Source organism: Chrysochloris asiatica, unplaced genomic scaffold (assembly GCF_000296735.1).
Source record: "Chrysochloris asiatica unplaced genomic scaffold, ChrAsi1.0 scaffold00056, whole genome shotgun sequence".
Lineage (NCBI taxonomy): Eukaryota > Metazoa > Chordata > Mammalia > Afrosoricida > Chrysochloridae > Chrysochloris > Chrysochloris asiatica.
In genome coordinates, this window is record NW_006408574.1 from 1,521,463 (window position 1) to 1,538,755 (window position 17,293).

A 17,293-nucleotide genomic window follows, 5' to 3' on the forward strand; every position below is an offset into this window, starting at 1 on the left:
AAGGAGAACATATAGGTCAAACTGATTAAACCCAGGGCGGTCCGAGGGAGTTGCCACCATTGTCCTTTTCCCAGAATCTAAACTGATTAAACCCAATGTAGTCTGAGGGAGTTGCCACCACTGTCCTTTAATCCAATATTCCCAGAATTTACCACTCCACCCCAAGTGAATACCCCGGGCAGTTCCTCTCCAGAATCTCTGCTTAATCAATCCCAGTAAACCTGTCCTTGTTCGTCCTCTGAGGAAGTTTTACTGTCTCGGTTTTAGGGCAAAATTCGGTTTTATTAATGTACATGGATAATCAAGAGCTCCTGTTCTAAGTTAATATAAAAGATAACTGAATAATCAAATAAGGAGCAGTTCTGACACTCTTAAAGTTTTATGAGGCCTGTAAGCCTTTTGGTCCCCAACATCTCTCCTAGTAAGCATTTAATCCACTTCCCTCCCTTCATCCTACGCTCAGGGTTCCAGGACTATCCTGTGCGTCAGTTTCTTTTGCTTTTCCTTGTCTTTGTTGTAGCCTAGACAGTGCGTCTGCCTAGTCCATCATCTTGCTGCCTCCCCCCTGTTCCTGATTTTAAACCATTCAGTGCTCCTTTGTTCTGTTTGTACATAAGCCAAGACTGCCGCTTGACTTATGTACAGGTTTCTCATGAGAACAATTACGTGTCCAGAATACCCATTCTTCGCAATGTTATCCACAGCTTGTCATGATCCACACAGTCAAAAGCCTTAGCATAGTCAAAGCACAAGTAAACATCTTTCTGGTATTGTCTGCTTTTCAGTCAAGTCCATCTGATGTCAGCAATGATATTCCTACCTCCACATCCTCTTCTGAATCTGGCTTGAATTCCTGGTAGTTCCCTGTTGATTTATTGTTGCAGCCATTTTTGAATTATTTTCAACAAAATTTTACTTGCATGTGATATTAATGACATTGTCTGATGATTTCCGAATTCCATTGAGTTCCTTCTCTTTGGAATGGATCCAAACATGGATCTTTTCCAATCAGTTGGCCGCATAGCTGTCTTCCAAATTTCCTGGCATAGACCAGTGAGCGCCTCCAGTGTTTCATCAGTTTGATGAAATATTTCAATTTGTGTCCCATCAATTCCAGGAACCTTGTTTTTCATCAATGCTTCAGTGCAGCTTGGACTTTTTCCTTCAATACCAAGATGAGTCTTGATCATCTGCCATCTCTTGAAATGACTGAACATCAACCCTTTATTTTGGGTACAGTGACTGTGTATTTCTTCAATCTCCTTCTGATGCTTCCTACACCATTCAATATTTTGCCCATTATTGGAAGTCGAGGCTTGAATTTTTCCTTAAGTTCCCTCAGCTTGAAAAATGCTGAGCATGTTCTTTCCTTTGGTTTTCTAACTCCAGATCTTTGCACATTTCATTATAATGCTTAACTTTGTCTTCTCAAGCTGTTCTTTGAAATTTTCTGCTCAGCTCTTTGTTTTGTTTTGTTTTGTTTTTTAATAAATGTTTTATTGTAAATTGTGTGATAGTCTACATGGGAGAACATTAGTCCTACATCCATTCTATCATACATCGTTTCATTGGCATAGTTACCATCCCATCCATGCATCCCACCCAACCAAAGGGTGTACCCTGTAAGCCTGCACCCCACCACCACAGTCCTCAGCCCCTTTCCCTCTCCAGATCCCAAGTCCCCAGCCACACCATCTCTTGATGTCGTCTTCTCTGCCTCCATCTCAGGCCTCACTGCTTCTCTGGGTAGGATCCTGCTCTCTGCTTTTCTCCATTGATGGTCCTAGGGTCCTCCGCTCCTAGACTGAAAAGTTAATCACTCCCCTACTTGCTACAAAATGTCCACCTTTAGATTTCCAACCCTCACAATCAGTCCTGATAACAATTATTCACTGTTGTATCACAAGAGACCCATCTGTATTTCATTTCATCAGTCCTTCCTGGATACTATTCACTGGAGACTCTACCTTACTCCACGCCGTTTGTATGTAGGTTCCCTCTTGAAAGCTTGTAAGCCAGTCACTTCTTACCTTTGTATCCCTCCCCCCATTTTGGGTAGCCAATGTCCAAGTTACCCATCCCTGTCTACTCTTTGTGTGGAGGGGGTGGGAATAGTTCTTGCAGCAGGGATTTTTTTCCTCTTTTAAGCTACTGCATTTATAGGTATAGGTCATGTTTATCGAGTTGTATCAGATGACACTTTTTTCCTCTTCTTTCTTCTTCAGCTTGAGCTCTGTTCATCCAGTCATTGAAGCCAGGTCAAGTGGGTATCACCTGCAAGTGTGGGTGTTCTTGCGTCTGTCTACCCTCTTTTTATCGGCTGGCTGCCCCGCTCTCCATTCTAGTCCTCGGTGGCTGTGTCATTGACTCTGTGTCCATGAGTCCCCAGGTCTTGCCTCGCTGCTGGCCGACTAGGTCTCCACCCAGGTTCACAGTAGTCTGCTGAACGATGTAGGGCTTAGCTCACCACTTCATTGATGTTTTTCGATCACTTCCCTTTATGGGTGACGTGCGTGGTCGTCTATCAAAGCATTTATTACCCTTGTGTCTTAGTCTTGAAAGAGGATTTGCACTGAGAGGACCCAATCACTTGGACAGGCCACCTGCATGTTCTTGTGGTAACAGTCGGACTGCCCTTATTGTTTTGTATTTTTCCTGTAGGTCCTTCTTTCAAGAAGTATCTTCTGGTTTTCTAGCTGCTTCCAGCTGGTCTGCTTGTCCTTTCAAGTGGAAAATTTCCTGTCTCTGAAGGTCTGGATGTGGTTCGGGCTCTGCTCAGCTCTTTGACTTCCTCTTTTCTTCCATTCGCTTTAGTGTCTCTGCTCTGGAAAGAAAATTTCTTCTGACATCCATCTGGTCTTTTCTTTTGATACTGTCTTTTTAATGACCTTTTGCTTTCTTACTGTATGATTTTCTTGATGTCATTCATGGATCTTCTGGTCTTTGGTCATTAGTGTCTAGTGCTTCAAATTTGTTAAGATGGGCTCTAAGTTCCAGGTGAAATATGTTCAAGGTCATATTTTGGACCACATGGACTTGTTTTAATTTTCTTCAGCTTCATCCTGAAATTGCATATGAGTGATTGATGGTATGTTCCACAGTCTGCCCCTGGCCTTGTTTTAGTTGACGATAGGGAGCTTTTCCACTTTCTCTTCCCACAGATGTAGTCAATTTGATTTCTATCTATTCCATCTGGGGAGGCCCATGTGTGGTTATTGATGATAGTTGTGTGCCGCAGAGTTCTGGCTCATAGTGACCCTGTATAGGGTTTTTGAGGCTGTAAACCTTTACAGGAGCAGAAAGTCTCATCTTTCTCCCATGCAGCAACTGGTAGATTCAAATTGCTGAATTGCGGTTAGCATCCCAGCTCATAATCCACTACCTACCAGGGCTATTTGGAGGTTCATGTATATAGTCACTTTCTATGCTACTTATAAAAAGTATTTGCAATTAATAAGTCATTGGTCTTACAAAATTCTATCATGTGATCTACAGCATCATTTCTATCACCAAGGCCATAATTTCCAACTACTGATCCTTCCTCTTTGCTTCCAACCTTCACATTCCAATCACCAGTAGTGATTGGTACACAATGATTGCATGTTTGATCAATTTCAGACTGAAGAAATTGGTAGAATTCTTCAATTTCAGCATCACTGACTTTAGTATTTGGTGTGTAAATTTGAATAATAGTTGTATTAACTGGTCTTGCTTGTAGGTGTATGGATGATATCCTATCAAAATAGATCTTGAAATGTTCTTTTTTATGATGAATGCAACACCATTCCTCTTCAATTTGCTGTACTGGCATAGCAAACTATATGATTGTCTGATTCAAAACAGCAAATACCAGTCCATTTCAGCTCACTAATGCCTAGGATATCAAACTTTATGCCTCACATTTCATTTTTTTAAAAAGACTAACACAAACGCATTCTTTTTTTAGATAATACTTAAATATTTCAGAAAGTTAAAATAAAAATTTGATGACTACGTCTTCTGTACATAATATTTACATAATGATTCTGACTTTACCTTTCCAAGAATGATTGCCCAGGTGGAAGGAAAAGCAACCTAGACCACCTAGTGGTCTCAGGGGCTTGAATTTACTTTTCAGGACAGTTCTTCCTACTGCTCTCCTCCATCACCTCTTGATCTTTCTTCCCTTCCCTCTTCTGTTTTCACCTGAAGCATATATGAATAACAAATTCAAAAATGGGTTTGGACGGTCACCCTGACCACCCTAATCACTTCGGTTTGGATGGACCCCTCTGAATTCAGATTTTGTTTCATGAGAAGAAACCTGGCATAGAAAGGCACAAAGGACAAGAAGGATTCCTCATCCACAGGGGTCCTGAGGTGGCAAGTCAAAGCACACACATGAAGGGGATTTGTAGTCTCGGTGCAAAGCTATAGCTCAGGACAAAGTCACCTGTAAAATCAGAGGATTTGACTGAATGGTCTCCCAGGTTCCATCCAGCTTGGTAACTAAGTGCCAGTTTGTTTCAGAGCTCACATTTTCTTTACTGCAAGAACTTGCTCTCTTTGCTAAGGTGAATACAGAAGTGGAACTTGGTCATATTGTCCCACCAACTTTAAAGATAATTATGTTGGCATTAAATAGATGAATGAGGGGAAAATTCTACCATACTTGTAGGATAAATTAGTATCCAATAGCTGGAAGTTCATGTATGCTGGAGAACTCTGGTAAGCTAATCTTAACAAGCAGACCAGATATTCCTGTTGGGCCTTAGCATTTCAGAGTTATGTCCAACGAACCCTTTCTAAGAGCCTCCATGGCATCTCTCCATTATCCGTTTCCCAAGTTAACTCAGGCAAGGCAGTTCTGGTCTCACGGAGACTCTGAAACCTCAGAGATTTTTTTTTAAGACATCAAGAAATTATGAGTCAAGTGGAGAGATGGAGCAACTGAGGACTTTGGTCCAGGAGAGGTTGTGGGATTGTGTGCTGACAACCAGGCAGCAGGCTTGCAGGGTATACCCTTTGGTTGATGGATGATGCATGGAGGGGATTGTAACCATGGCAATTATATACGATGGGATCAATGTGAAGCTAATGTCCTCCCATGTAAACTATCACATAATTCACAATAAAACATAAAAAAAAAAAAAAAGAAAGAAAGAAATTATGAGTCAAGGATCTGAAATCCCAGTGTTAAAGGCAAAGCCTCATTTGTGCGGAATATGAACCATTCTGTTTCTTCCACTTCTAATAATTTGTCAATGGAAACCACTACTGAGTCATGATCTTGGAGCATTTCTGGGTAGTGGAACATGAACCTTGGTGAGTGCCGTACAGGAGTGATGCACTTCTGGCATTCCAATTAGTTTAGGGATCGGGGCAATCTGAAGCTTGATGCTGGGATGATCATGCTTGATGCTGGGGTGATCATGCTTGATGCTGGGATGATCATGCTTGATGCTGGGATGATCATGCTTGATGCTGGGATGATCATGCTTGTTGCTGGGGTGATCATGCTTGATGCTGGGATGATCATGCTTGATGCTGGGATGATCATGCTTGATGCTGGGATGATCATGCTTACCTGCCTTAGTTACTTGAGGTGTTTCTGTAGCCGGTTCCTTGTCTTTCGGAGAAAGGTGAGACTTTACAGATTACACCTTTGATTAGTTCTTCAGCAAGTACAGAGTCAGAGGGAACTCCTTCTGTGGTTCTGTTTGGGTCTTGCAAATTATGAAGAATAACTTCTCACAACTCCTTTATTGGTGTTGCCCCATTTCTAATTCATTTTTGACAATTTAGTTTTCCTAGAGTCACACATTCCATGTTCCAATTAGTAATGGATGTTTGCACCTATTTCTCCTCATTTTCAGTTGTGCCCCATCAGTAAATGAAGGTCCTGAGAGCTGTATTTTGTCATCATGATTAACACTATTTTCAGGAGGCAGCTTTTCCTGGTTGTATTTTGAGTGCCTTCCAACCTAAGGGGCTCATCTTCTGGCACTATATCTGGTAACATTCTGGTGCTATTCATCAGGTTTTTGTCTTCTGGTACTATGTCTGACAATGTTCTGCCACTATTGATAAGGTTTTCAGTGGCTAAACATCCCTAAGTAGTATTCCTCTCCTTCTTCCTAGTCTGTCTTAGTCTGGAAGCTCTGATTACCCACTACGGGTGACCATGCTGATCTTTACAATACTGGTGGCATAGCTTCCAGCATCACAGCAACATGCCAGCCACCACAGTGCGACCAACTGACAGACAAGAAGTGTAAGCAAACCTATGGGGAGGCACCCTACTCTACAAGCAAACCTCCTGTCCCAAATCCCTCAGCTTTACTTGCTTTTGGATTGGGAATTCCACTGCTCTCGGTTCCGGGTCTGTCACTGCCACTCCTCTGCTGTCACGTTTTAGTTGATGGGTCGAGGAGGTTCAATGAGAAGGGATCTCAGGGTCCGGAAGGTGCACTGAAGTCCTGGCTCTTCTTTGATTTTTCTGAAATTCCCCCATTCCTGCATCTGAGATGACTCATCTTATACGCGTTACAATTCCAGGGTTTAACAATCACAGCTATTCCAGGGTTTAACAATCCACTCATAATGGAATCACATAATCCAATGAGCATCTCTCCGACCTCCTGATACCAGATCCAGTAGGGCAAGTGTATTGTTTGGTCAGAGTTACAAAGACTAAAGGGAGAAGAGCCACATGGAGGAACTCAACGTACTGCCCTGGGGGAGACAAGGAATGATCTTCACCTGAGCTCTGATGAGGCCATTGGTGAGGAACAGCCCATGAGGAATGATCTTCACCTGAGCTCTGATGAGGCCATCGGTGAGGAACGGCCCATGAGGAATGATCTTCACCTGAGCTCTGATGAGGCAGCCCTGTCCATGCTTTGACTTCAATGCCTTCTGCATTCACTTGGAGCTCTAACTGCAAGAATTGTAATACAAGGGGTCTCCAAAATGTTCATGGTACATGAAATTAGAAGATAGAAATAAAAAATGTAACTTTGTTTGTCAACATTAGTTGTTTTTAGGTGCCCTTGAGTCAGTTTTGTTTCTATGCTGAATAAAACACTGCCTGGTCCCTGTGCCAACCTCACAACTACTGCTATGCTTGAGCCCATTGTTGCTACCACTATGCCAATCCATCGCATTGAGGGTCTTCCACTTTTTCACTGACCATCCATTTTACCAAACATGATGTCCTTCTTCAGGCACTGGTTCCTATCAATAACATGTCCAAAGAACAAGAGACGAAGTCTTTCCAACTTTACTTCTGAGGCACATTCTGGTTGTACTTCTTATATGATTGACTTTTTTGTTCTTTTGGTAGCCCATGGTACTTTGAATATTCTTCACAAATGGCATTATTGAAATGCATCCATTCTTCTAAGGTCTTCATTGACCAACTTACACATGCTTATGAGGCCATTATAATGATCCATGACTTGGATCAGTGCGCCTTAGTCCTCAAAGTGACATCTTTTCTCTTTAGCACTCTAAGAGCTTTTGTACAGCAGATTTCCCTAATGCAGTTCTTCATTTGAGGAACATTGGATGGAGAGCACACACATGTGCACACAGGCACACACAGTGCACACACACAGTCAGTGCACACTTGCACACACATGCACACAGGCACAAAGGCAGTGCACACTTGCACACACATGTACACAGGCACAAAGGCAGTGCACACTTGCACACAGGCACACAGCCAGTGCATACTTGCACACACATGCACAAGGCAGTGTGCACACACATGCACACATGCACCCAGGCAGCATGCACACACAGTGCATACATACATGCACACATGTGCATGCAGTGAACACACACATACACATGCATGCAGGCAGTGCAGGCATACACACAGGCACACAGGCATGCATGCAGGTCACACATGCAAGCATGTTCACACTCACACATGCACACACACCAACACATGGACTATGGACATATGTGCATGTGCACACACTCAAATGAGCACAGGGACATGTGCACACGCAGGCACGTCCATCACAGGCTGTCACTGATATGGCCCTCACTTACCTTGATCCAGCCCTGGACACAGCTGTGCCCCTGCAGGACTGTTCTATGACATGTCCTTGTCCAAGAGCCTCACCAGAAAGTGCCCCAACCCTGGCGGTCAGCCTGGAGGAGACCCCACATCCCTCCCACCTTTGACTACCAAGAACTGACCAGATCTGGGGACACAGAGAACTTCCTGTTCAGACAAGGAGGGAAGAAGCTGGTATTGTCCTCACTGAGGAAGTCCCAAGGGCAATGGATCCTGAGATTCACAGAACCCATGGCAGACAGACAGGCCCTGGGTTCGGGGATCTCACTGCCCTCCTATATAAGGGCCAGGTGTACTGCCTAGGTCATCTCACTCTCCACAGCTCAGAAGCACACCTCTGCTGCCACCATGAAGTGTCTCCTGCTCGCCCTGGGCCTGGCCCTTGTCTGCAGCATCCATGCCATCGTCCCAACCATGAGAAACGTGGACGTGCAGAAGGTCAGAGGACAGCTGTCCCATAGGGGTGCAGGGTTGGTGGAAGCTGGGGCTCAGAGGATCATGAGATATAGGAGACCCTGACCCAACCTTTAGGAAAGATTTCCAGCTCCAAGCTCTGACTACCCAAGATCCAAATCTTGTCTACTCTCTCCTGGTGAAGAGCTCAGCTGGCTCCTCCTTCAGGTTCAGAGGGAGAGTTTGCTAGAATATTTCTTGGGTCAATGAGAAGGGAGTTCCCTGTGATGAGGGTCAGTGTTTGCTTCTCAGTCTCAGCCCCAGTCCAGTGTCTGTGGGTTGAGATCTCTGTGCTTCCCTAGATGAGGTGGGGAGAGCACACTGTGGGGGTGGGAAACACCCCTGTTGTCCCCCATGGGAGCCCCTCATGGCCCTCCCCTCAGCTGTCAGGGCCCTGGTACACTATGATGTTGGTCACCAACAACCGGGCCCTCCTGGAGAAGGAAGACGCCCCTCTGAGAATGTCTGTCAAGGATGTGCAGCCCACCCCCGAGGGCAACATGGAGATCTTCCTGGTCAAGAGGTGGGTTTGCCCATGGGCCTCGGCCAAGGGACTGGGTGCAGAGTGACTCAGCCACCCTGGGGGACAATTCCTAGTGAGACCTGGCTCCAGGTGTGCATCTAACAGGAGTGCTCTTGTCAGCCAGGGCCAGGTGTGCTGGGGTGGGGATGAGGTCTCACTAGGTTCCTGGTCCCCTCCGTCCTGCCCAAGGACTCCTGGACCTACAGACTGACTTCCTGAACCCATTAGGGACCATTTATGGGCATATCAGTGGGAGACAGGGCTGGGCACCACAGGCCAGACACGGGGTCCTGGATTGGGAACATTCCTGAGATATTTGGGTCGATGAAATATTTTGGAAATGGGTAATTGCACAACACGGTGAAAATAATTAATGTCACTGAAGTGTACACATAAAATGATTAAAATAGCACATTTTGGGTGTGCATACTTCAGCACAATTCTTTAAGTGGACTTGGGGCACAGGGCTCACAGACTAATTGGGTTTTAGGGAGAACGACAGGTGTGTGGAGAAGAAGATCGTTGCCCAGAAAACTGAGATCCCTGCTGAGTTCAATACCAGATGTGAGTGCACAGGGCCATGGGCGGGACAGGGTGGGCACCGTCAGTGGACATCCACACTGTGCTGGTGTGAGCCCTAGTCTAACAGGTTGAGAGACCTGGACAGTGACATATACTTCAGAAGTTGTGCAGGCAATGCTAATGTGAAATCAGGTGGAGCCCAATGATCTAAGACAGCACACCTCCTGCTTACTCAGCTCTCCTCCAGGCCACCTCCCTACCATTTAATGCAACTGCATCTCATACAACTCTTCACTCTTTCTATTCTGTTGGTTGGCATCCATGCAGCTTCCCACGATTAGCATGAAATCCCATTTCTTTACTAATTTGAATCACAATAGACAGTGAAGCTTATCTGAAGTAGCCACCTGGGATTTTGGATGGAAGGATGGGTTGATGGGAGAGTTGTGGAATGACCAATGAGTGGATAGGTGAATGAATGGATGGAGAGGTGAATGAGTGGGTGGATAGATGGATATGGGTGGGCGGTAGATGGATGTTTGGATGAATGAATGCATAAAAGAGCGGATGGATGAATGAATATGTGGGTAAGTGGATGAAGAATGATTGGATGGAAGATGAGTGAATGGATAGATGGATGGACGAGTATTGGGTGGGTAGATGGATGGATAGATGTGTAGGTGGGTGGATGGATGTGTGGATGGAAGGAAGAATGGATGGGTGAATGGGTGTGTGTATGTATGGTTGATTAGATGGAAAGATGAGTGGAGAAATGGATGGATGTGGATATGCATGGGTGGATGTATGGATAGGTAGGTGGATGATGAGTAGATGTGCTGATGAGTGGATGAAAGATGAGGGATAGATGGACGATGAATGGATGGATGGAAGGAGGGATGAAATATGAATGGCTAGATGGATGGATGAAATATGAATTAGTGGATGGATGGATGGATGGAAGGATGAGTGGGTTGATGCATGCTTGGATGAAGAATGAGTGAATGGATGGATAGCTATAGGAAGAGTGGATGGATGGATAGATGAAGAATGAGAGGATGGATGGATAGATGGATAAGTGAAGTAATTCCTTATCTAAGAGGCAGAGGAAGGTTCCTGGCAGAGTCACCGTAATTCCTAAAGACTTTCCTAATCCTATTTGTGCTTTAGTATTTATCTGTAAAGAATGTGGAGCCATTCGAAGGAAAAGGTCTTCCATGTCTGTGTGCAGGTGGTGTTGTTAAGTGCTGTTCTGATCAGTTCTGATTTATAACAACCCTGTATACGGTTTCCGGGGAGTGACTGATGGGTTTGAATCACCAGTTTTTTGGTTAGCAATCCAATGCTTACCCTGCAGCGCCACACTAGGACGCAGGTATTGCTGCTGTTGTTAAGCGCTGTTGACTCATTTCTGACACAGAATGACCCCATATAGGGTTTCTGAGGAGTGGCTGGTGGGTTTGAACTGCCACCTTGCAGTTCAAAATGCATAGAAGTCTTAAAATAGGTACTCCATGAAGTCACGGCGAAGTGTTTGTGCACCACCTAGAAGGTGGGGAGGAGCATTTGAGAGGGCAGCAAGACTGGACAAAGCCATCACTTACCTGGTGGCCATGACAGTTTTCAGATCCTTGTACGAGAAGATCTGACCAGCACGCATCTCCTGTGTGAACTGAGAATTCAGAACTTAGGTCTGTCCCTGTCCTGGTTTCCTTTCCAGACCTGGATGAAAACAAGATGGTTGTGATAGACACCGACTACTCAAACTTCCTGGTCTTCTGCCTGGAGAACACCATCGCCCCCAAGCAGAACGTGGTGTGCCAGTGTCTGGGTACGGATCTCAGGGTCCCGGCTCTGTGGGCAGTGGGCGTGGAGGGAGGTCTGGCACTGTAGATGGCAGGCAGCACTCCTGACCCCTTGACCTGTGGACCTTGTGGAGGAGAGAGAGGGAGAACATCTGTCCAGTGTCTCCTCAGGGGACTCTGGGTCCTGGTGTTGCCTCAGACAGGAAGGGGAGTCATAGGCAGTGGGTGTGGGTGCAGGGCTCTTGGGGACATCCCAGATGTGGAAGGGAGCAGAGCTGAGGCTGAGGTGGGCTGTGGAGAGGACGTTCCAAGAAAGTCACTTGCTAGTTCATCATTGGATAATCATAGTCAGAAACACCAAACCTATCGTCATCAAGTTGATTCTGACTCATGGTGACATCGTGTATGCAGAGTGGAACTGCTCCTCAAGGTTTCCAAGGCTGTGACCTTCCTTCCAGGCTGGGTGCGAACCAACAGACTTTCAGTTAGTAGTGTAGAACTATGGTTAGTGTGTACCACCCAGGGACATTCTTAGTCAACAGGATCATAGAAATACAACCAAGCTTGTTCATGGGGATTTCACATTTCACCCAGTGGAAATCAGATATGAAGATGTCTTTCCAACTGTACTGTTGTGAAAACAAACACTATTGTCCCAGTAGACGTGCTATTGGATATTCCCAGTTTCCTCAGTTAACCATGGGGCCTGGGCTGGGAGGGACGTTCCCAGGCCTGTCAGTCAGCTCCACAGGCCGTGTGGTGAGACAGGATGTTGGGAAGAGGTGGCCTGTGTCCTTCCCCCTGTGACTGTGGACACCACTGGAAGATGAGGGGCCAGAGTGGGGATGGGGAAAGAGAGAGTGGCCTGATGGGCAGGTGGGCTGTGGAGCCATGGCACCACCACTAGGGGACTGTCCTGGACCAAACTTAGCTTCAGGAGAGTGGCCACTGCCAGGAACTGACCCTCCTCCCCCCACAGCCAGGACCCAGAATGCCGATGCCAAGATCGTGGAGAAGTGCAACCAGGTCCTCAAGTCCCTGCACCTGCAGAACCAGTTCACCCTGGACTTGACCCAGAAGGAAGGTCAGTGCCTGAGCCATGACCCTCAGTCCTGGTTTAGCTCATTAGCTCCTCACTGAGAAAGTGACAGGGAACCAATTCCCTGATGGCGTTTTTTACCTGAAGAACCATCTTTCTCCTGGGTCTCCTGCTTCCCTGTGCACCATGAGGCCTCTGGGTAGTGGGTGTTGGGACCCCTGGACTATTGGTCATGTCCTCTGGTTTCCTACCATATGCCCTTACCTCTTGCCCCCACAGAGCAGTGCCGCATGTAGATGTGTGCAGCCAATTTGGATTGTTGGGTAAGGTCCCTGCTCACCCTCCTGACTGGCATTGCATGTGGAACAGTCTTCATCCCTCAGTGAGACTCTGGGCTCATCCTGCAGTCCTTCTGCCTCTCCTGGCAGTCCTTAATAGCTGGACTGGCCGAGTGCTGGGGTCTCTTGAGTCCACCTTTCTTAAGTGGTCATTTCACATGTCCTGAGTCTCATTTAGACCCCTTTCCTCCCTCTGGGGATGCTGGGAAGGATGAAGGGAGGCTATCTTGGGTGAACAATCCCTTCCAAATTGAGGCTGTGGAAAGCCCAGGCTCCACTTCACACCAGATGACCACTCACCACAGTCAGCATGTGGCTGTGGGGGGCCTCAAGTCTTGGACTCACAAGGGCTACTCTGTTCCCCCAGGCCCATGTGTGTTCTAGGAGCCTGGCTTCTCTGAAGCATGAAAGATGTTTCGCCCATGTCTCCCCACCACCCACCCACCCAAGAGGACACTTCCATAGAGATAGCTGAGCCACTGAAGACCAAGGACATCTGTTCATCCTGGGACCCAAATCCTCGGCTCTTGCCCATGACTTGCTGTTCCCTTCAGCAATAAATGAGCATGTATACGCTTCTCTGAGTCTGTCCTGACTGGCCGGTGGGGGTTGGGGTGGGTGAGGATCTTGGAGCAGGTCCTGTGGAATAGACACATACCACTTGGATGTCAGATCTGGACATAAATCATTTGCCATTCAATCAACTGACTCATGGTGCCCACATGTGTCAGAGACGAACCGTGCTCCACAGGACTTCCAATGGCTGAGCTTTCAGAAGTGACTCACAAAACTTTCTGTCAGCAGTTGAGTCCTTCTGGCTCTCCTGGCATTTCCCCATTGTGCCTGAGAGGTATACACTTCACCTCACCTCACTACCAGTTAGCCAGTAGGTGTCAGACAGCATTCAACCATGAGGGGACAAGAAAGTACAATTCGACCAGGGAGCAGAAGGTGTCATAACCACATGCAACCACAAAGGGGGCCACAAAATACAGTTCTACCAGGGAACATCAGGGAACTTTTTAAAGCTGAGGACAAAACCCAAACCCTTAAGGCTAACATCAGATTTCAAGATAAGAGACAGTCTGCTTCCTGTCCTATGTCTTCACTTCTATTCAAAACACACAGGAAGTCCCAACCAGGAACTATAAGGACTACAAGGAGAAAGGAAAGGCATATACATAGAGGCTGAAAAAATAAATCTATCTTTACTCACAGATAAGGCAATTGTGTAACCCTAGTCAATTTCCAAAACAAAACAAAACCCTCTAGAAGGAGTTATGAGTCGGGCTACTAACCTCAAGGTCAGCAGTTCAAAACTACCAAGCTGTTCTATGGGAGAAAAGATTTACAGCCTTGGAAATCTTATGCAGGGTTGCTATGAGTCAGAACCAACTCCATAGCACATAACCGACGAACCAAACCAAAGAACTAGTGAGTGAATCAGCAAGTTTGCAAGTTCCAAATTGTCCATTGTTGTTCCGCTAGTGGGGAAGGCAGGAAAATGAGTGTCCATCCCTCCAAAAATGCCCACGTCCAAATCCCTGGAGTCTGGAAGTGTCCCCTGACAGGATAAAAAGACTTTTCAGATGTGAGTAAGTTAGGAATCTGGAGCTGGGAAACTGTCTTGGGTTATCCAGGTGACCCTCAGTGTAACCACATGGGTCCTTATTGAGGCAGATAAGAAGGTCAAAGACAGGAAAAGGCTTTATAACAACAGAAGCACAGATGGGAGCAATGTGACCAGTAGCCAAAAACTGCTGGGATTGAAGAGGAATGATCCTCACCTGAGCATCCAGATGGGACCATACCTTGGCTTTAATCCCTTATGATTCACTTGTAGCTCTGACCAAAAGAACTTTAAGACAGTATGAGGAGTCTCCTGAAAGACCATGGTAAAATGAAAATAAAAGATAAAAACAAAACATAAAATTTATCTCTCAGCATTTGTTGTTTGTACCTGTTGTTCATTCAATGTGACTAACATCAACCCTGTGCACTACACAACAAAACACTGCTCAGTCCTGAGCCAACCTCAGATGTTGTGATGTGTGAGCACAATGTTGCTGCCACGGTGTCAATCCATCTTGTTGGGGGTCTTCCTCTTTTTCACTGACCCTCCACTTTACTAAGCATGATGTCCTTCTCCAGGTACTAGTCCCTCCTAGCAACTTGCCCAAAGTACATGAGACAAAATCTCAACATCCTGGCTTCTAAGAAGCATTCTGGTTGTAATTCTTCCAAGACCAATTTGTTTGTACTTCTTGCAGCCCACAATATGAGGCTGAGTAAAAAGTGATCCGCAATCTGTCTGTAGAAGTTATTTTAAATCAACTTTTAGAAAAGATGAATACATCACTTTGGGACACAATTTCCTTGCTTTTCAATACACTTTGTCCATCTGTCAACAAGCTTTTGTATTCCCTTATTAAAAATATTTTAGGCTGAGCTGTGAGCCACAAATGCACTGCTTTCTTCACTTCATCAAAGGTGAATCTTCATTATCCAAGGTCTGCTTTCAGGGGACTAAACAGGTGAAAATCTGATGGAGCAAAATCAGGACTACAGGGAAGATGCTTTAACACCTCAGAATGAAGTTTTTGCAGTGTTTACACTGTGGGTAGAAGTGTGTGGATGTGCATTGTCCTGCAAGATCACAATGTCCACAACTTCTGGTTGGTGCTGGCAGAGCAGAGTCAGGTAGGACAGGCTCCATGGGTAAGGGGTTGAAATACCAGAGACGCAGCTCTCACGAAAGTGCACCAGAGCTCTGGATCTAACATAAGGTTCTGGGCGTCAGATTCCCACAACTGCAAGTGGAAAAATCACAGTATAAAGGAAAACACTGCATTTTAGAAATCGTCATGGGATTCTATCTGCTGCCAGCCCACCCAGGCAGAAGTCAGAGGTCAGGACTACAGACAGACAGGCACAGGAAACCTGCACTAAAAGCAGCAAAGTGACATTTCCAAAGGAGGTGTGGAGTGATTCTACATGTGTTTTTTCCCCTCTTCTTCCCTGTTGCTCCTTCTTTGCCCAGCCTGGACGCCTTCAGGTGGGTGGGTGTGCAACCCCCAAAAAGTGCAACATTGAGACCACAGCTCTCCCACGGCACAGAGAGAAAGAACCCCATTGGTCCAAGGGCAAACCCTTTGGCGGCTGCTTTTGAATTCTGCCTTTGGGTCCCAGCCCTAAAGTTAACTTGTGCAGGACAATTAGCTCCTGCATACACAGAAAGAAAACATGCAGGTTTGGCCTGACAGACAAACCAAATGAACAACTTGTAAAACCCCAACATAAAAAGATGCAACTATTTCAGGAATTACGCTGTGCACACACAGATACTTAACTGACCTTCAGAGAAAAAAATAGTAAACAATCTTTCTGCCACTAACTTCTCAATATCTATCTGTGCACCTCCACGGTGGTGACTAGGGGAGGGGCCTGAGAGAGTGGACACCCCAATCCATTACTGGAGGCTTCTACAGTGCACACACAATTTTATTTTTGTTTCAAAGTGGAGGTTCTTGGCTCTGCTTTTATATTGCTTCTGCTTTGGGGCCTTTTGATCACACATTCTTCCTGGAGGTGGGAGCTTTTTCTCCCTATGTTACCCAAGAAGAGGCAGCAATAGTGGCCATATAGCCAAGCTACAAGCATATCCCATAATATTTCACCATCGAGACAAGAGCCAATAACAGCTGCTAAACATTGCATGTGAAATGGAAGTCTATCTTGTGATCATATCCACCAGGATACATCCAGTAAGCTTAATAACATAACAACAAACATCCATTTAAGCATTAAAAAACCCACATAACTACTGGAAATGGCAGACAAAAGATCTCAGACACAAAAAATGATCTCAAAACATGTCCAAAAACAGAAAAGAGTAAATGAGACAAATGAGCTGGTGACAGACAAAAGCTCCCCAGAAGAGGAATAGAAGGTTTTGGGTTTGCTGGGAAATAATTCAGGAGAATGATATGGAAACAAATTCAAATGCTTTGAAAAAGTGTGGAGGAAAACAGGGAAGAAGTCAGGAAAGTACTATAAGAGCAATCAACCAAGATTGATACAGCATTGGAAACAATTCAAAACCTGCAAAAAGAAATACAGATGATTAATAATAAAATATCAGAAATGGACAATACACTGAAAGGATAAAGGAGCAGAATAGAAAAGATGGAAGCCAGAACTAGCAAGCTGGAAGACAAACCTCTCAATGCTGCTAAGATAGAAGAGCAAGCTGAAAAAAAGGATTTTAAAAAAATCTGAAGAAAGCCTAAGATTCATGCTGGATAACATGAAGAGGAACAACTTAAGAATTATTGGCATTCTGGAACAGGAAAAATCTGAGAAGTCCACAAAGGACATAGTTGAAGAACTTCTGGAAGAAAATTTCCCTAACATCTTGCAAGATAAGAAGATAAACATTCAAGAAGTCAAACGTACCCCAGGAAGGATAGACCCCAAAAGAAAATCATCAAGGCATATAATAATCAAGCTCTCCAATTTCAAAGACAAGGAGAGAACACTAAAAGCCAC

The 17,293-nt window shown here is 45.4% G+C and overlaps 1 protein-coding gene and 1 pseudogene across 1 annotated transcript in view; one reads left to right on the forward strand and one right to left on the reverse strand.

The window, feature by feature from the left end:
* LOC102829965 overlaps positions 1-6,903 on the reverse strand; it is a 10,932-nt pseudogene extending 4,029 nt beyond the window's left edge.
* Positions 6,904-8,416: 1,513 nt separating this feature from the next.
* The window catches only part of LOC102830350, a 33,651-nt gene continuing 24,774 nt past the window's right edge, over positions 8,417-17,293 (forward strand). The window contains exons 1-5 of the mRNA XM_006863803.1: positions 8,417-8,506; positions 8,905-9,044; positions 9,535-9,608; positions 11,284-11,394; positions 12,348-12,452. Of these exons, the coding sequence (XP_006863865.1) occupies positions 8,417-8,506; positions 8,905-9,044; positions 9,535-9,608; positions 11,284-11,394; positions 12,348-12,452 (520 nt within the window). The remainder of the gene's footprint in view (positions 8,507-8,904; positions 9,045-9,534; positions 9,609-11,283; positions 11,395-12,347; positions 12,453-17,293) is intronic.